Source organism: Salarias fasciatus, chromosome 7 (assembly GCF_902148845.1).
Source record: "Salarias fasciatus chromosome 7, fSalaFa1.1, whole genome shotgun sequence".
Classification (NCBI taxonomy): Eukaryota; Metazoa; Chordata; class Actinopteri; order Blenniiformes; family Blenniidae; genus Salarias; species Salarias fasciatus.
In genome coordinates, this window is record NC_043751.1 from 16,660,594 (window position 1) to 16,681,791 (window position 21,198).

General features: G+C 44.6%; 1 protein-coding gene across 5 annotated transcripts in view; it reads right to left on the bottom strand.

Moving 5' to 3' along the window:
• The window catches only part of frmd4a (FERM domain containing 4A), a 96,381-nt gene that overhangs the window by 48,458 nt on the left and 26,725 nt on the right, over window positions 1–21,198 (bottom strand). For 2 of the 5 annotated variants that reach the window (XM_030096860.1, XM_030096859.1), the window contains exon 1: window positions 7,488–7,783. The exons of 2 other annotated variants lie outside the window; for them this stretch is intronic. In XM_030096860.1, the coding sequence (XP_029952720.1) occupies window positions 7,488–7,580 (93 nt within the window). In that variant the 5' untranslated portion in view covers window positions 7,581–7,783. Of the gene's footprint in view, window positions 1–7,487; window positions 7,784–15,212; window positions 15,270–21,198 lie in introns of those variants that run through there. One more of the 5 variants, XM_030096862.1, reaches the window with a different exon arrangement.

Consider the following 21,198-nt stretch of genomic DNA (forward strand, 5'->3'; position numbering starts at 1 on the left):
TGGCTGAAGTAATTATGATGAAAGCAAGAGAGGCTGTCCGTTAAGATCGGAGAACAAACAAATGAATTTCCATACCCATAAAAGGAGGTAGTTTGTGTGAGGATGAATGGACTGGGTACAGGAATTCTACCCAATAATCAAAACTGAATGGGAAGGCATGCTGAATATGTAACAAAAGGCGTATACAAAACATAATTCTTATCATCACTGTATCATTTTTAAACTGAAAAAATGGTGAATAAATTGCACGTAATCCCTGTTTTTTCACTGTTTCACATGATCAAACATACAACCCTCAAACTGAATGACAACCTGCATCTCCGACTGAACCACAGCCACCCCAGAGTTCAAATATGTGATTTACAATTCCAGGAACAACCTCAGGAGTGATATTCAATGACAATCTTGTGCTAATTGGTGGCACTCTTCAGTGGACAAACATAATTGTTAAATAGTAAAGAGGTGTTGCTCCCATGGAGGGTGTTAAACTCACCCCACTGAGGGTGCTTTCACACTTATTTACACTGCTCTGTCTGGTGTTCTGCGCCACCGCTTCTAATGCCATTAAAAACAATTCACTTTAATGCAATTAGGTTTTTTTCTTGTTTTTTTTTTTTTTTTTTAAATTTTACACACTGACACCTTTTCAGACCGGTCTCAGTGTGGCCGCTTGATTGAGTACGGAACTTGGGACTTTAAGTCTTTTGGGTGTGAGCTTGTTAAATGTTCAAATCCCACAATGCTAAAAATAAACTTCGAAGCATCCTAAATTTATCAGCCAAATCATCCAAGGTCCGTTATTTTGCAAGTTTCCCATTCCTCTTTCTCAGGGCCTCACAGAGTTCTTGCACTGGAGCCTTGAGAAACGCATGAGGAATGTGTGGCATTCAGGCGGTGTGAATTTTCCAAAATGAATCAGGGGTCGGCTGGAGACGCACACCTCACCTCTCAGCTACTGTAATTTACGACGGGCGTAAATATTTTCTGTAGTAAGGATAGAGGAGTTTAGGTATGTCCGTGCGCCGTTCCCATGATTTTATGTGTTTGCAATGTCCTGCTGAATCCTGGGAAAGGTCACGCAGGCCACGTGATGTAAACAGACATGAGCGGCGAATCAGCCGGACAGCTATTGCCACAGGAATAAGACGGGAAGGAAGCAATTTGAAACAGATGCCACTGACAGCCAAACAGGTAGTCAACTTAATCAGCCACATAACGACAAATAATAAAAGTCACATGCACAGATTTGAGGGCATGTCCAAACAAACAAGACAGAAGAAAATCAGAAGTGAGCTGTCTCACTTTCTCAACTCTGCCTCCTACATGGGGGATTTACTTCCAGCCCGCTACTTTCACCTATCTATCGCAATCTCGCTCTTCCACTTTCATCTCTCTCTATCTCTCAGTCTGCGTCTTGCTCTCTGATCTCCACTCAGGCGTGTTGCACTCGAGTGCAGGCAGACCAGAGAGAGAGAGAGAGAGAGAGAGAGCGAGCAGTGGAGGGAAATGGGTCATCGAAACTATAAATTCACAAGAACCTTCTCAGCTGAGGCACTCTGGTGCACAAATTGCCTAAAACAGTTGTGTACAAGAGTGGAGAGAGCAGCTGACACAGGTATAAGTAATACATGTCCCTGTTAACATGATGGTCGTTCTGGCATCTGGTGTCACACGTAATCACACACACACAGAGCTCCAGCAAAGAAGACAAAAACACATTGATTTATGTCCGTAACTATAACTATAACCTAGCCTAATCTCATCCATCCATCTTCAATACCCCTTTGTCCAATTCAGGGTCGAAGGCACTGTGGACCAGTCACCACTTTATCACTGGACAAACAAAGAGACACAGACAACGGCGCAGTGTCGAATTCGCACCAATGAGCAATTTAAAGCGATCGCTTAACGTCAACTGCAACTCCAGGCAGTCAAGACCGTCACAAAACCGAGAATTTTCTCACTGCAGTGTGAGATTGCTCGTCACTGCTTCCCAAGTGCACCCCGAGTAAGGCATTAAACAAAGAGTGGCCTCAAAATTTCTGATTTATGTTCTAAAGATGTGATTATTTCCATCTATAGTTGAAACAAGCCTCTATAATGTGCAGGTGGCAACAGACTAAGACACAAACACAAACACTGATTGTAAGTGACATATGTGTATAGACCGGGTCTGAAACTCAATTCTGATCATTCTACTTTAATGTGATTGTATTAGAGGTGCAAGCAGGAAAATCAATAACATAACGTAATGTGACTCAAGAGAGGCATCAAAGCGGAGGAGCTTCTATATGTCTCAACGTGAGCAGAAATATTATATCTCACTGCCACGAGCCGGGGTTTTCTCCAGTCCTATGGGTGTTTGGAATAACTCAAATAAAAAGGCAGAACACGCGGGCACCCATGACGACATAAAACCTTTGAAGTTACTGAGGCTTGTTCGTCTCTTAAGTGTAGAAGTTGACCTAGTTCATGTGTTATATGCTCTAATATACTACACACATGCACAAAAGGGTTTTCACTCCAAAAAACATCCACATGAACTCTCTCTCTCTCTCTCTCTCTCTCTCTCTCTCTCTCTCTCTCTTTCTCTCTCTCTCTCTCTCGTTAATCATTCTCTCCACTTTGCCTGGCAGATAAATATTAATGAGGATTACTATGTTACTGCGGTACACCCATGGGAAAACAAGCGACTGCATCTTTCTCTCTCTCTCTCTCTCTCTCTCTCTCTCTCTCTCTCTCTTTCTAACCCTTTACCGCTCTGTCTCTTTTTGTCACTTGTGATACCAGCCACCCACCCACTCACACACACACTGTCTCACACATACACACACACATGCACCACACTCACTGGTTCCAACATCTTCAAGAAAGTCGTTAACACTTTTTTTTTTAAATGTCTTCCCTCCAACTCTTTTTTTTTTTCCTGTTACTGCAGAATCCACACACACCAACAGACAAAAACACACACACACACGGACTATGAATAACCCCCTTCATATGAGTGAGTCAGAGACAGTGCCTCCGTTCTCACTGAGACGTGTTATCTCTGTCTAACAAAGAGCCCAGATTGTGCTGGGATATTAAAAGAACATTTCGGGGGTCTCCACATCCTGTTTTGTGGGAGCTGGAATTCAACAAACGCCTCCCCATCAGCCCATGCTCGCTCCTCTTTTTTTATTTTCGTCCGCTCTGTCTGCCGATATCATGCAGTCATTTTGGAATAAAAGGCGAGCGGATATAATAATGAGATGGTTCTGGGCTCTGCATGAAGGTGGCAGAGGATGGGAACACACCAGCGCACGTCCATCCATCGCCGGGATGTTTTGGCAGAGGACGGAGTCCAGTCTCACCATGGCTACCCCGCCAGCAGTCTGTCTCCATAGAGAAAACACATTATCGGTAGCTCACTGCCTTCGGCCTTCGCTCACAGTCAATAGGCGATCATCTCTTCATTGTTTGATCACGCTCTGCGCAGATTTACTTTGAACTTGCGCGCAGCTGTGTCTATAGGTCTTTGGGTTGATTTTGGATGGGAGGGGAAAAGAGGGAGGAAAAAAAAAAATCATAGCACAGGGTGATGAAAGAGGCAGGGTGGAGGGGAGGGTGGGAGTCTCGTGTGTGCCCCCCCCCTTCCCTCGCTTGCTCAATAACATTCTTCCTTCTGAGCTGCCTTGGGGAGAATGGGGGTCCCCCCTTTCATGGCGATCAGGGTGTGGTGTAGAAAGGGGCCTTCAGGAGCCCTTTAGCTCCAGTTAGTCCCATCTCTTCTCCTTTTCCCCTCTTTCCCCTTCTCTTTGTCTCATTAATTGAGCGGACTGACCGCAGCTTTCTCACCTGCTGTCCTGGGGGCAGGTTAACATCCCCGGGAATCAATACTGCAGCGAGGCAAAGAAGCACCGAAGGGGCAAAAAAAAAAAAAAAAACTCCAAGCGCTGAACACGTATTTGCCAACAGGGGGATGATAAACAAGTTAAACAAGAAACTTTTTTTTCTTCTTCGGTTTAGTTTTCACATCCATTTCACAACTGCCTCAATGAATCCTGACTCTAATGTGCGGAGAATTAGATCAGTCTGATGAGAAACAAGCGGCGCATCAGCCTGACCCGCAGAGCGCCGGGGTCCAGCGCTGACCTTCTCTGCGATTGGTGCAGACGAGACGTTTAAAGGTAACAAGGATTGATTAGTATTCCGGCCTCATCACCTGCCTGTCTGCTCCCAGGCTTTCGGGCCCACAATTGTAAATTACAGTTGTGGGTTGTTGTTGTTTTTTTGTTTGCATTCCTATTCTGCTCATGAATGTGTTTTGAACATGTGTATATGTGCGCGCCTGTGTGAACTTCTCTCTCTCTGACAGTGATCCACCCCTCCCACCTCCGTGCCCTCGCACCCCCGCGGCGCCCCTGACAACAACATGTTTCCTTGGAGAGCAGTTCATCCTCTTTAAAATCCTCCGAAAAACACCACAGCCCAAACACGAACAACACTTAAATGCACACATAAACACATATGCCGGTGTTCCTCACACCCCGTGTTCTCTTTGTTTTTTTGTTCTAATTTTCACATAAAAGAGCTCATCAGCTTAACAGGATAGCGGAATAACAAGGGCCGGAGATAATCCTAATTCGGTCTGCTCAAAGAGGTAATCTAAACGGTAAACACCCCCTTAAAGAAGCTGCTCAAACCTGTCAACAGCTACTCTGCATTTCACCGTTTATTTACACTGTAAGCACTTTATGTCTGACAAGGAAACAGCTACCTGCTCATGTTCTACATGTCTTTTTTCCTTTTTCTGACAACGTCTCACAACAGAATGATGTGTTTTAAAGCAACAACGAAGAGGAGAAAATATAAGGTACAAAAAAGACATAATTCATAGATGAAACGTTGATCCCCATGTCCATTGTGTCATAGTTACTGAGGCATGTGTCACAGCTGGGGCTTTTTTCGTGAACAAGGACAGCTATCTTCTCCTTGTAGATATTTCTCAATTAACTATGATGGGAGCCCATATCCATCAGAAATGGACAATTTATCTGTGTTACATAAATGACAGGGTGCAGACGGGCTGTCTTCAATCAGCAAGTTGAAAAGCAATCAGAAGAGTCCAGTTTCAGGATATCTTTCAAACACATTAACTGGATACTAATGGGTCTGAAATAAAGTATTTAACTTGTGTGGATGTGCAATCATTAACCTCTAGACTCACTGCGAAATGCTGAAGGGCATGAAAAAACTGAAGTTCAAAGTGTGTAAAGTACATTTAACTGGATATAAGCTTGAAGCTGTGTATTTCCTGCTATTTTATTTTCCTGCTGTTCCTCCTTGACAGCTCCAGACATTGCATAAGGCAGAGATTGGATTTGAATGCAATGAGTTATCTAACGTGACAAGTCAGAGCAAGACAAAGCTGCAGCTTGGTATAGAAGTGAAAGTATTCCAGGGGGTGTCAGTCAGGACATGGAGAGAAAAGGTGCAGCCTTCACTGGGTTGTGTTCACAGATCAGCAGAAAAGACAGGAACAACTCAATCCGTCCAGCAATTTCAAATCTGTTTATTGCTTTTCTACGCTTTGGTCGATTTATTGCAGAATTCTCAGCCTGTGCGGTTTGATAGATCCCTATCCTAAAAATATGATGAATTGGTCACCTCACAGCAAACTGATGCACATCTTTCTCGTCATTATTCCCCCACAGCGATAGAATGATGGGGGCGAGTTTATGTAAATCGCAAACAAGTAATCCCCCTTCAGTCTGACTGCACACAGCTGGTGGAAAGAAAAATGACGGGGAGAGGAAAGAGAAAGCAATCAGGAGCGAGCGAGAGAGAGAGAGAGAGAGAGAGAGAGAGAGAGAGAGAGAGAGAGAGAGAGAGAGATTTGATGTGTGTGTGTGTGTGTGTGTGTGTGTGTGTGTGTGCATCAGCTTTTCCGCATTAATTACGGTGATTTGAGCCTGTATGTGTGTGTATATTCATGGCTCCAGCCAATCAGCCAGGAGCAATTACTTCTCTCAAAAGGACAGTGAATATTCAGTTTCCTCCAATTAAAGATGATTATAACAGCCAGAAGGACTCTGTCGGGTCACAGTTCATCTTTCTTTTTTTTTTTTCTAGCTTTGTTGGGATTAACAATACTAAACCTGAAATCCTTGAATAGTGAGACCTGAAACAAATCTGACTGAAATGAGACTTAGATCTTCTAACATGCTTCTTCCTCTGTGATCTCCCAGTTCAGTGCAGCGCAGCCAAAACACCCAGGCTGTGTTTATTGTGTTTCTTTAGATGCAATGTGTTGAATCTGTCTTAGCTTATTAAGGTGAAAGCTGTTTTCATCCCATATACAGTCTCTCTCTATAATTTATGGTAGCATGTGTACGGTGTGTGCGTGCGGCTGTGTGGACTATTGTATCGTGTGTGTACACATTCCATCAAAGGGAGAACTACAAAGAGACCAGCGGTCCTCAGACGAGCTGCTGGCATCGGCCACGAAGAGAGTTTCTGTTAATGAAACCAAAGTCACGCTACAACAGGAGGGAGGACTAAGATTTTAAACCTGGGGATGAAATTCGCTTTGGTGCGATCCAGTAAGTACTCCATGATTTTGGGGGTATTGCAGCTGAGAGCCCGACTCGCCCATCACCTGAACACACACTCTACTTAAGTCTGATTCACCTAAAACCGGTGCATTAACAACATGAAAGGGCGCTGACGCGCGCCGCAGAAGGAGCGCAGGAGGGGAAAACACACGCACATAAATACAGTCGCAGCAGCAAACTTTTTCAGAGTTTTTTTTTTTTTTTCTTTTAATACCCATGCGGATTCCTCGTGGCAAAAAACATTTCTGCTGGAGCCCAGAGGAGCTACGTCAATCATCTGGCAGGTCAGAGCCTGTCTTTACAGTTGACAAGAGAGTTAAACTTGCAACACACGTTCCTCATCTTAGCTGGAAACAATTATTTTTCAGCAAACGCCCACCAGCTTTCCAAACACATAAACACGAGAGGAAAGCATGGGAGGCGAGACCACCGCATCATACTTTGTGTGGTTTTAGTTGATCAAAAAAAAAAAAAAAAAAGATAGCTAATTCATGTCAGGATTGCAGTTTATTTGTCCTGACAGTGACTCTGAGACAGCTCTCCCACACTCAAGACTTCCCTGTAACCTTGAGAGTGAGGACAGCAGTGGAATACATTAGCAGTGACACAGACAGACTGAGCATTGCGGAGATTGACAGACTCGGGCTGACAGTAGAGACACACACAGAGAAGAATTGTCCACTGTAGAGATTAAAAGCTTTGCTCTTGACTTGCCTTCCACCAACTCAAATCTAATACGGTTCCCTGGATTAGCCAAGAACCTTTTTAAATCCCACTTACACACACACACACATACGCACAAGAGCACAACGAAACACAGCTGACCAGAGAGGGAGTCGAAGAAGAGGAGAGAAAGTGAGGGAGAGGAATGGAGGGAAGCTTGTCTCTTACCCTCTCTCCACTGTTCCTCCGGAGAGTTCCCACCGGCAGCTTAAGCATCAGCCGGCGGGTTCTCCCGGGCGTCACTGCTCCCTGGACCACCATAGTACGCTCCACCACAGTGTGTGTGTCCGTGGGCGTGCGAGCATGTGTGTGAGAGTGCGAAGTGGGTGTCCTCGCCGTCCCGTCCAGCCTGACAGCCGTGGTTCGCGCGGGCTCGCGCGTGGGTGTGTAACGAGTAGGGAGGAAGTGTGCGATGTGAGAGCTGGAGGAGAGAAGGAATCCCACACACACACACACGCGCGTGTGCGCACACACACCGGTCCTACGCTCCTCTCTTCTCTGCGTCTGTTCTCCGACGTGGTGAAACCCTACCCATCCTGCTCCGCTCCGCTACGCAACCCACTCCGCCGCTCATGAGGTGAATGAGTGTGTGAGAGTGTTCGGGGAGGGAGAGGGAGAGGGAGTGGGCTTTGTCTCTCCTCTCTCTCCTCCAGCTCTGGCGGCTTCCCCTCCCTCTCCCCTCAGACTCACTTCCTTCAGTTGGGGGGGCTTAAACAGGTCACTGGATTAATGTGACGTTTCAGCTCTTATTAGCATACGCACTTGTGTCACGTGATCCAATAATAATTGCGCGCATGAGGCTTCCACCACCCACATGCACACCCACACACCCACACACACACACACACACACACACACACACCCCTTACAGGGCGTCACGTGGGGGACCTCAAAAGGAATATGGGATGTTTTGCCATCTGGTAGGGAGATTATCTTTGAAATCCCACATCCAGCTTTCTCTCCCCTTCACTGTCTGGTTGAGCACACAAAGGAGGAACACACACACACGCGCGCGCGCGCACACGCACACATGCGCACACGCACACACACAAGGATGCATGCATCCATTCAGTCAAGCATGCACATTGCTCATGCATGCAGATATTGATCACACTGCATCATGTGTACGAGGGAAGTGTTAAAGTCGGCCTGAATGTTTTTCTCCCACAAACCAGTGACAGTAGTGGACTTACAGTCGCCGGGCTCTGACCCCGGCGGAAACATTTTAGAGTAAGTGCAGCTACGGAGAAGAGCTTCATTCAGCACGCTGCAGGCCTTTTCAGCTGAGTCAGTGCTGCGGACCCACCGCGGTGGTCTTTACATGTCCATTAAAGCTATTGGATTCATGAGTTACAGCTGCACCGAGTGACTTACTGTCATATTCCCATCATCACTCACTGGTGAGCGTGTTTGTTTCTGCACATCAATACGCAACCGTCAGCTGATTAACTGTAGTGAGCAGACAGGCAAAAGCAGGGTTTGTGAAATTGCACATATGCACACGTGTACAATATGTTCAGACATACACTGCATGCATTTTGAGACGGATAGGTATCAAAGGATTATGGGATGTGAAATCAGATTTAAACCACCCGTCAAAATGAGCAGTCAAACGTGGACCTCTCATCCCCCATATTGTTTCCTTAAGTGTGAACTCCTAACAGCTTTAGGTCAATGATACAGTACTTATATGTCACACATAAACATGCACGACCACGTACGCAACCACACACACACACACACACACACACACATTGTGTTAAAGTCAGGCGACAAGCATACAGGAGGAAATCATCCGCAGTGGTAATCCCCAGCAAGCATTATTTATTTAGTGCGCTGGCCCACATCAGTGTGTGAGTGACTGTGGCCTACATGAGGAATATCAAAGAGCTATTTATAAACTTTGTCTGCGGACATTCTGGCTTGACAGACGACACACCGGAGGACCCGAAAAAAGGGACCACAAGACACAATTCATAGGTTTCACACACTGCGTGAGCCTCTACTGAAAACAGCAGGCGCGGGGAGAAAGGATGGATGAATGGAAAATGCGACTCATTCCTCTGTCTCTGCAGCCCGACTGCTGCGCCCTGTGATGTATGTGCTTGATGTTAATTCAGACGGCGATGACAGAGATTAACTGCCACTGCTGATTCGGGAGACAAAACCACTCGGCTTCCACGGGGATCTCACATGACACCTTGACAGGGAGATGACAACACACACCCCTAATTGAACAGTTTAGGTATGGTTTGTGTTCCTTTCTTCTCTTTCCACAGCTCAAATAGTTTTACTTTTTAGATTTTTGTAATAAAAAAAAAAAAAAAAAAAAAAAAAAATCCACTGACTCAAATCCACTGAGGTGATATGTCCTTGTCTTGACAGAAGGAAAAAAAAAAATAACAAAGAAACAACACGTTACTATTCTTAATGCCTCGGGCTGGATGCACGATGACCCATTTCAGTCAGCAACCAAGACGAAAATAAAGGCAAATGGGATTTACATTTGCTGATACCACTGTGTGAAATACAAACCTGTGTACAAAAGAAGCCACGGACATTTCAGATAAGCCAGGGGGAAAAAAAAACAGATGAATTCTGGTGTTTACTTTGCTTCTTTAAACCCAGCTATCCTTAAAATGAACCAACACCTACGAAAACACTCCAGAGGAAAAAAAAAAACCTGCAGGTAAGAAGAGGATAAAAGAAAAGAAGGGAATTTCACAAGGTGGTTGTGAGAGGTGCTAATGAGGGAAACACAGCAGCTGGATTGTCTTAGTTGTATTTGTGTTGTGTGTGTGTGTGTGTGCTTGTCTTTGTGGTAAGAATAAGAAGCAATGGTTCTCGATTGTGGCGTCCCGGCATTGTTTTGCATTAATTTACCCTGATAACCCAGCCAGTCTCTGCCCACGGCCGTCTGACTCATCCCTATGGTCCTGCTCCTCACTGTGTGTGTATGTGAGCGCGTGTGGGAGTGTGTGTTTATGGAAATGCCCTCTAGCTGGACTCACATCCTATTCCAAGCCAGCAGGGAGGGGGCTGAATGTTTATGTTTCACGACTCCAAAAATTACAGAGGCTTCGGTTACAGTAACAATGTAAGAAACACAGATAAACGACAAGAAAAACAGAACCACCCTGATCGTGTAATTCAATTCGGTCCTCTGTGTGTATTCCTGTCTATAGGTGTATGTTAGTGTTGTTTTTCTTGAACCTCTTCAGAGTGAAACATGCAGAACGTGGCGCCTCCCAGCCTTCATCAGGCCAGAACCAATCACTATGACTTCTCCACAGGGGAGCATCCACTTCAATTATCATCCCCTCAGCAGTGTCTGTGTCAGACGGCCTGGGAAACCCTTTTTTACAAGCTGGAGGAGATAACGGATCCGCTGTGAGGTTTCATTTCTAAAATAAAGTGGGACGTTTGTGTGACTCACGGTGAAAACTGGGACATATCTGTGTTTTTTTTTTCTGAGAGATTTGGTGCGGCGCTAGAACAGGTTGTCCCGATCAAATCGTGTCGCTCAGCTCACATCTGCTCAAGCAGCTGCAAGGTGACAGAGTTAGCATGCGCGCGCGTCCTGTTTGTGGGTCTTTCGGTGCGATTAACGTTTTTAGACAAAGGCACTAAGGTAGTACATTATGACGGATGATGGTCGTAACAGGGCAGACTTGGACTTGAATAAAAATCTCCGTCTGGGCGCAGTCCACAGCCGTTCTCGTACGCTATTGTTATAATACAGCCATCTCTGCATTCGTGGAATTAGAATACATCATCCCAAAAGGCCAATCAGCAGTAGCCACAGCCTTGAATGGGGTGCTAGATTTGCAATTTGCCACTGCGAATTTCATTGAAAGCTCCTGAATTATTCACCCAAGTCTGCTGGAAAGCCCTTGTGAGTATTGGGGTCGGTGACGTCTGAACCGTGCATGCAATGGAGACTGGTGCAGGATGAAAGCCCATTCAGTCACGAGAGATTAAAAATGAAAGTTTAATGATCAAGTTCAAGATAATTGTCTTTCTTTCATTTATTTGGGTAATTCTGAGGCCAGGGAAGAGTAATGGCTGAAGCCAGTGAGATACAGCTAATTGCTAAAGCTAACTCAATCAGCGTGCACGGTGGAGTAGTGGTTTACACTCACGGCCTACAGTGATAATATCTCTGTCTGAATTTAGGCATTTTGTTGTGAATTTGATGTTGTCCATTTGAGTACATGAGTTTTCTTTGAGTGCTAAGATTTCCTCCTACAGTTCAAAACGTACACTGGATTTAACTAGTAGTAGGTCTAACCGTCCCGTAAGGCCGAATGCAAGCGTACAATTTTCTGTCTGTCTGTGTTTGCCGTAATGGACTTGTAACCTCTCCATGGCGTACCAGCCTCCATCTGGTCAGGTACGGACTCCAGTGCTTCGTGACCCTGAGTTGTATAACAAAGAAGAAAAATGGACGGATGGATGGATTCAGGGCAGATGTCCTCAAATTTCATTCTCTGCTTCTAGACTCTTTTTCAAAAACAAATTTAATGGAATACTCAAGCACAGCAATCACAAATGTCACTGTAACTTTTCATTTTAACTTTGCTGTTGTCCAAACGTTAAGTGTTTTGTTTGTTTTCCAATCCATCATCACAAATAATTTCCAACAAATGGCCTTATGGCTCCTTTCTATTTCGTGGCAGCAGTCATAACAGGGCTGAGTGATGCGGTCAGTGCAGGGAACTCAAAATAAAAGAAAAAAACATTGAGAGATGAGATGAAACATTGGTTTCTGACTTTTTAGATAAGATATGTAAGACATGGAGTTTTTATCTCATAGGAAAATCTTTCAAAGCTTTGCCTTGGTTCTGACAGGACGCTATGTTTTCAGCTGCTGCTCAAATTGATTCAAAGTGGAAGACGGATGTTCGGTGGAGTGAAAGGAAAAAAAGGGAGGAGGTCAGTTGGCTCTAAATGAACTGGTTTGTCACTGGGCAGGGAACACACCCATTACATAACACAATATTCTCCACATAATGCACTCGGTCAATAGTCTTTATCTGAATCCAAACATCTACAGCGGCAGAGTCGAAGGAGAACAATAGGCGGCTACAGACGTTACGTGCGTGCACACACTGAGGGACACACACACACAGCGTGAAATGTCATGACACAGTTCCAGCTATTAGGAGGCAGCTCTTGGTATCAGTAAGTCGCAGTATTTGTGCTTCTGGCAGGCTGAATGCTCCCAGAGACCACAGGGCCTTTGTGACAGACAAGCTCTCCCAAAGATATAAACTAGTGCTTTATGGCCGCTGGAAGGAGAGGAGACGCCGCTGAAAAGAGCAAAGCCGAGCAGTGCCGTACAGCTGTGGTGGAAACAATCCCATCCAGCTGAGGTCTTTCTCTGCCAGGGGAGGCTGAGGGGGGGCGGGGGAAGGAAGGGATCTGGGAGGAAGAAGAGCGAGAGAAGAGACGTTCAGCTTTGCCTCCAGGCCTGCATCGTGGAAGAGATGTTAGGGGAGCGGTCTGGGGTGGGGGGGAGTAGAGACATTTGTGGGGTGCACGAGGAGGAGATTCAATTAAACTACACAAGGACTGAATGCATTTTTAATCACTCTGCTTCATTTCCTGATGTGACTGCTGTCAGCCTTTGTGGAAGACTGTGAGGTTTCATCTGGAGAAGCTGGCGCGCCTTCCCTCACAGCCCAGCAGGGCAGAACCGAGACGCACAGCAGCTTCAGCAGAAACTAATATTTTACTACAAAAAACAAAAAGAAATCAGAAAAAATACATCATGTTATTTTTACATCTACCTGATTACAATTATTCTAAAAATATAGCATTGTTTTAACGGTGTTTCTGTTCTTCCTTCGTATATTTCTGAATTTAAACCGATACAACCAACTCAGCGACTTCTGCTGCCAGTCAAGTGCCTTAAATGTGTCTTCGTCGTGGTGAATGCCGAAGACATGAAAGTGTTGACCTGAAAAAATCCACAGTCTGCAAATGACTCTGTGTTCACTTGAGCTTCAAGCAAGGCAACAAAACACTGACCTCCTTTTCTTGTCGTAAAAGAGGCTGTAAAGGAAGTTGACTGCCTTGGATCCTCTCGACTTTCTTGAATCATTCATATGTGCGGCTCTGCTAATGAAAATCGCTGTGCTCCATTGAATATAGCCAAGCTCTCCGCTGCTGCTGCTGCTCTGAGCCAATGAGCAGCACAGATGAAGCTCAGGAATTCCTTCTCCATGGAGGATGGAGAAATACTGTCATTATTCTAATGACCCTAATGACCCTTAATATTTCCCCGGTCCCTGGGTTCAGCTTGCATGTGGGTAAAATCACACATACCACATTGAAGCGGACAGTATACGGCATAAAAAAGTTAAAGCTGGAACACAAAAACAATTCTAAATTCTCAAAGTAATACAACCCTATTAAAATTCTCATAAAATACCTTAATTCCTCCTGCCTTTATTTGATGGTTCACTGACATGAGACTGATCTTTGCTCATGCCTGCATGTCTGCGCGCACATATGCGCGAGTCTGTTCATTGTAGGCATGCACTGCCATGTGCACATATGTCAGGCAGCCAGATTGGAAAGGGTGCGGGGAATTTGAATATTTCTCATTTGAGTATGCAAAGTGACCAGATAACCCTCTGTTTCCCAGCCTCTTGCAGCAATTAGTGAAAAAAAAAATAAACACTCTAATTAGGATGCTGAGAGGAAACATAGAAGGAGGCATTTTTCTACCTCCCGCTTATTTTTTTTTTTTCCATCCCACATGCAGAGCATGAATAATCCAAATCCTGTTCCGGCCATAAACACTAATCTTTATTGCTTCGGTCATAAATCATCTATTGGATATACGGAAAAGACCAAATCTCCAAAATAGGCTGATGGATTCCAGCATCAAATCTATGCATATATATGAGTGACGCCGCTGCCCTGCAGCAACGGACTGAGTGCTGATGGCGTTGATTGGAAGCACAGTATATATCAGGAAAGGACAGATTACGCGTCCCCATAACAGATGCCTGTGCCTGTAAACAATGTTAAAGGCAAACAGAGGCTTAACGACCAAACTCATTACGGCAGCCGGCAGATCAAAGCGGCCGGGGACTCGGAAGTCACATTTACTAAATGTGTGTCTGTCTGCAGTCCGCACGCTGCTGCATTGAGATATGAGTCTACACCTGAATTTCTGCAGATTTCTGCATCTATATATGTGCGTGTATGAAAGATTGAGCAATGAGCGTTTTTTTCTTTTTTTCATTCCCAGAGCCCAAATGCTTTAGAAACCACAGGGGCCTGAGTAATCTACCTCTAACCAAGCGACGCGGGCAATAGAAACATGACTATCACATCCATCAGACTTCTCTTCTCATTCCCGATCCTCTTTCATCCCTCATTTCCTCCTCCCTCTATCCACACTTCCTTTACGTGGAGATTCTATTCATTTCTAATCAAGTGATTTATGGCTATCGGCAGATGAAAATGAAGGATGCAGACCACAGAAAGCAAAAATAAGCCCCCGTTCTGAGATTTTATCCGCTGGAGATGTACGCCGGCCGGCTACCCACACACTGATTTCCCAAAGTCTGCATTCACTGGGCAGACTGGGCTGTTGAGTCATATATTAGGTCATGCAGTGTGGGTTTGACTCCCGGTCAGCCAGTTTATTCCTTAAATCTTCCTGAGCACTAAATCTGATGCTCAATCAGCACAATTTTTAAGAGCTAATTAATGAGAGAGCATCTGGAAAGAGGCATGAACATGTGGTATCCTCTAAACCACAGCTGCAATTAAGCACGGAAGAGGTCAACGTGATAAAAAAAAAAGCATTGAAATAAAGAGAAAATGCTATTTATAGAAGAAGAATTCAATGCTGTACAGTTTGGAGAAACTTACGAAGACATCCATGAGCATATGTTCCAGGGTCACCTCCAAGTCCTCCAGTCGAGCTGCAAGAGTCATTGTGAGCTTGAAGGTGATGAAAAAAAAAAAAGAAAGAATCTGAGCTTTTGTTTTGTCTTCTTCTCACTTCGTGTGATGATGTGATACTGCAAAAGAACTTAAGCCAAGTCAGCTTTCAGATATCCCACTTCTCCATCAAATCGTGCCATGATAGCCTCTAACGGTCCCACTTCGTTTTTCTCCACCCTGTTTTCATCCCGTGTCCCAGGCAGCTTTCCAAATCACCAGCTGCAGTCCAAATCTGAACCAGACCTCACGTTTATCTCCGGTAAACGTGGCCCTGAAACTCGTCTACGCTCTTATCGGTGCTCCAGAGCTTCCCGGGAGGAGTCCAGCGTCCCGTCAAAGTGCCTCCCTCAGTCTCTTCAGCAAGAACTAACGGGGATCTGAGACAGACCAGAGTCTTGTAGTCAGTCCCCTCTTCAGATTTGACTTATGATCCATGAGAAAGATGAAAACACTGACAGCTGCCCGGCCGAGGGAGGGTCCCGCTGCTCCTAGAAGGATGCAGTAAAAGAGGAGGAGGCTTGATGGGAGCGCTAACAGCCCGAGAGCCAATTACTGTATGATGAAGTAATTCCCCTTCTATTTCTCGATAACTCTCTGTATTACATTTTGTAAGTTGTCTGACTTGTTATCTCCTCCCTCTTTTCCACTTTCTCTTTGTCCTCTTCCTCTGTGCCTTTTCGGGTCTCTGCCCACAGTGGACGCCTTTGTGCGGCGGCGGCGGTGGCAGAGCCCGGGGCCGCCGCCGCACAGTTCTGGGTGCTCTTGGCCGGGGTCATCCTCTCTCACACTGGGCCCCTCATCAATGGGCCTTTGTGGCAGCCTCATTAAGGCTTGGCCCTGGATGCTGAGGCTCCCGGAGACACGCAGGAGGGGGAGACAACAGTGATACGGCCCCGGTCTCTGACTGGAAGCTTATGTAACAGTTGCAGGGGTGGAGGGGGTCGGGGGGTGGGGGCAGTTGTAGAGGACAGGGTAGAGGGCTGATTGAGGGAGGGAGGGTAAGAGAGCACAACAGAGGGGTAATGATTCACTGAGGAGGGAAGGGAAGCGGAGTAGAAGATGGGAAGTGGGGGAGACGGAGAGCGCTGGTGGGAAGTCCAGGCAGAGCGGCTGTTTTTGTTTTTCTGGCAAGCGCTACAAGAATGTACCCCCCATCCAGTTAACAAAGAGACGGAAAGAGAAAGACCGAAGAGAGTTCTGCGGCACTGTACTAACTAAGAGGATATGATCTGGTACAATATTAAACTGCAAAACACAAAGTGGCAGAATTCAGGTTGGAAAACAGAAACTAGCTGTATTATTTCTGAGTCAAGGCTGGTTCGTATTAGACTTATTTTTGTGTTCAAAGTCTTTTTGTTCATGTCATAACGCTGTTTATATCAATTTTTGTAACCAATGACCCCAGTGACCTCAGTGATAAACATAGATTATTTCTGTAAAAAAACATGAAGTCAATGAATTGATCTTTTTTGCAACATCAAATCTCCACATCTGGACACTGGATGGTGAAAGATGACAATTTTGTAATAAATGGCAGCAACTAGCAATGTCCGCTATTTTAGTATTTAGTATTTTTTTAATAGCTTAAACAATATAGACAGTTTCTGCACAGTGCTGATTCCCAGAAAAAGCTGCTAATTTTCACATAGTCTAGACTCTAGAGCATCTTAATATGGCAGCGGATCACATGTTCACCAACAACATACTTGGAATCTTCCAAAGTCAAACAAGATTTAATTTTGATTTAATTTTCTTTGAAAATATGTTGTTGATCAAAAGCTTTTATCACGCAGAAGAGAGCAGAAGATGAAAAAAAAAAAATCAGATAATATTGAGTATTAAAAATTAACACTTTCTTGATGTGTGTAAATTTATATTTTATTTTTTAAATAATGCTTTTTCATTATGTAGAAATCTTTTGATATACCGAACATCAAAAGAAGATGTGCTGTATTCATAAAAAATAGCATTATTTTTGAACTTTTAGAGATAAGGTTTTGTAAAGATTCTCAAATGAAAGTAACTATGTAGAATTATGGAAAACATTCCTAAATGCAAGCGAATAGACCTAAGTGACATGGTTGCAGAAATATCTATATGTGCAGAAGCAATCAGCAAAATCAGTTCATAATCAGATTTTGTATTTGCTTCTTTGATTATATGTTGTTTACAGTGGTAATAAAACAAAAATGACTTACGTTAAGTGAACACAAAGCACAAGAAGAGCTTCCTCGGTAGTGTCGATGCACTCTCACTGAACTGAAAACGCTGCAATCTTTGAACTTTGCATCTAATCTTTTGGCTGTTGCTTTTACTTTATCACTCCCTCATGATCATAGCACGACCTCCTTCCATCCTCCTCAAGTCTGTCTTCAAAAGTCATTTCGACTCCATTGCCCTTTGATCTTTGCACAGAAACTATTAGACATATATCACACACAAACACACACACAGAGTGCTCATCCTCTTGGTTTTGTTGGCCTCAGGAGGATTTCCCAGCCCTCCTGAATTCGTTTCTAATGCAGCCGGCTGTAAATATGGAATTCTGAACCATTAATAACTCTGAAATCTCCCTAATTCTCATCTGCACGCTGCTCATGTATTATAAATACCCGCTCATTACGGCGGAGATGGACAGTATACGGCCAGTAAGACTTGTGTAGGGGATTCTGAATGCAGCCAGGAGTTTAGAGAGCGGCAGGTAGCCTATTAAGACCAGCATTTATCATTAGTAAAGAGCTTAACCCCCAACAGAGAGGCAGTGCGGGACAGCATGTGCCAGCCTGACTCTGCCATGGCACTGCGAGGGTTAAAACCCAGATTTCTGAGTGTAATCCGATGTGTGTGTGTGTGTGTGTGTGTGTGGTAAGAAAAAATATAGAGGAATGAATGGAATGAACTGTTAGTGTAATTTTAACAGCGGCCTTCGGACAGAAGACTGAATATAACTTTAGCTATTTGCATAAAACAAAGAATACATTATGGCCCACAACTCTTCACTTCTGAAGCACGCCGACATAATAGCTTTTGATTTACATAAAAAAAAGGAGTCTGAACTGCCAGCTACCGTTTCTGCACAGATAAGAGTTCAATTTAAGACTCCCTAGTGAATCCAAGTTCAATCGTCCTCATATGCATTGCCATGTTTATGTAGAGTAATAGTAATTACTTGTGAATGTAAATAAGGTGATAATTCAACAAATGAACAAAAATAAAACTCCTGAATGATAAAAAACAACTCGACTCGGTACCTTGAGATGAATTATGCTGCAGCAGTCAAGGTCCAGTGTGTTCTCCCATCTCCCGCTGCCACCAGGTTCATTTCTGAAGACGTCTGTTCCAGTAATCCAGTAAGCAGAAAGAACGCCCGAGCGCTGGCCGCTGCGGCCGTTCAGTCTGTGCATCACAAAATTAGCACTAACAAGCCGCCGTGATTCTGATTCATCTTGAAAAAATAAATCTCAGAGGGCATTCTTCTTCTTTACATTTCATTTCCAGCAGGAGAACAGACTGTTCGCGTTTGGCGCCACGATGACGTCCCCTTGATGTGGAAAACTGGGATATGTGCTAATCGAACTCCTGGCTATCTTCCAGGCGGCTTCATGTTTTACCTCACACACACACACACACACACACACACACACACACACGCAGACACTCAAAAATAGTATCTATTCCAGACATGTTGGCAAAGCCTCTTAGGCACCTGTTTGCGTCTCACTGTCTAAAGGGTTTAGGGCCGGTCTTTACACTACAGGCCGAGGTGTCGAAGTCTGTCGACACACTGCACCTCACTCGCTCACGTGTCTGGTCGACTGACCTCAACTGGTTATATTGATCCAGTGGATGTCACGTGGTGAGTTGTTGTTGCTTTCTGATGAGATTTTTGTGTTTCCAGTTCAGCCTGAAAACTTCATCGTATCTTTATATAATGTTTGTGCAAGAAGTTGATAGAAAACAGCCGGATTTGATAGATTAGATCTCTACAATGAAAGCACTCTGTACAAATTTAAAAATAAAAAGTCAATAAAAGCACATACTGTCAAAACCAATCATTTAAAGGGAAGGGAAGTTCTGTCTTTTCTTGCACATTTTTACTGTATTATTCATTTGTTATGCTTTCAGCTGTGGGAGACAGACGGTGCGAGTGAAAGGGATTCTGCTGAGTCACTCTGCATCCCCAAATCTGTTCTCCACATGATACTGAAAGTCTTTGTGTTACTGGGTGCAGGAATGTATGACTTATGAGAAAAAGGCCCGTGAGGAGAGAGGCCTGTGGACTCCTCCGTCATTCATTCGCAGCAAAGTCACCTTGAATTTCAGCGAAGCCCGTTCAATAGATGTTCCTCGAAAAATGTGTCGGAAAAAAAAAAAGATGTGGAATGAGAAGAAAAGATGACAGCGACACAAATACATAGCACACCTTCTCCGTCGGTCTTCCTTGTCCTCATACGAGCCTCTCAACAGAGTAAGAGCACGTCTGAGAGGCGCTGAGCAGACTGAATGCGACACAGGCATATTTTAAAGACTGGTTGTATGGAGGCGCTGGATTGAGTCACGCTCCAGCATTTTCTGCCCCAGTAAACTCAGCCCACTTTACCCAGCGCCAAGGAGGCTTCCCAGCCGAACGCCGCGCACGGAAATAGACGCAGGGAGAAGCACGCATGACAACAACACCATTAAGTAGATAAGAAACCAATGTTTCCCTAACACTGATTCACCAATTAAGACACTTAAAGAGGGCATGCTTGTCTGCCTGCAAGTCCGCACAACTTTTATGAATTACTCGAGCGTGCAAAGCAGCCCAGTCACATCCACTGAGGATCCAACGCACACGTGACTCTCCATCCCCAAACTCCGCACGCACAATTAGGAATCTTATTCGATGCAACGTGACTGTTAAATGTTTGATGATTCCGCTACATATTTAATCTTTACAGACCAGATCATGCGGGGAAATGGATTATACATGATCGCATTCCTGGTGGGAAACACTGGGATCCTGGGAAAAGAGGGGAAACACGGACTTACATGGTTTTATGAGTTCACTCCGAAATGCAATGTGGGTTAACACCGAGGGCCGAGGTTCTTCCAGATAAATATCAAATGCTGCTTTATAAATTACATGTTCTATTGCTCTTAAACAAAATTCAGAGCTCATAACAGCTGTCAACAGGAATAAGGTACATCAAAAATTGACACAAGTTACATATTTCACTAACATAGCCATCATTTACAATGTCTATAGTGTTTATATGAGTAATAAATTGCATAAAACAAGTGTTCTTTAAGATGATGTAAGCAATGAATGTTGGTCATTCTGCTTTAATACTCTAACTTGTTAATGTTCAACATGGAATTCAATGAGTAATTGAGTAGTCAGTTCACAAGGAAAGATTACTCTGGGACTTGTAAACTGATGCAAGTTTTCCTGTATTGTTCACGCTCACCCCGGAGAGTTTTCATTCGGTGTACCTTTTCCTCAGACACATTTGTCTACATGCAGGATGCAGCTGTGCTTATGACTCTCGTAAACCTCTCGGCCCGGCGTAACAACACAACTCTCCGTCTTTATAGACAATGAATCACTCCCATCTCTCGGGAACAAGAGCCGTGGAGCAAGTATGTGCATAAACAACGTGTAAAGAACAAAGAGGATGCACCTGTGCAACGTCCCCCCCCCCCAAAAAAAACCTTGCATTTCCTCATTCTTCTAATGAGCCAACAGAAAGTACTTATTTCTATAACCCTGAAGGTGCATGCATGCTTTCTCCCTGGAGTGCAGTAACTCAAGCCAGACCCTGCCAGCTCCGCCTCCTGCTGCAGGCGTGGGGGGGCTAAGCTGCTTGTTACTGTACAGATGGGGCCCACACCTCTGACAGGTGTGCCGACTCCTTCTGCTACCGGGAGA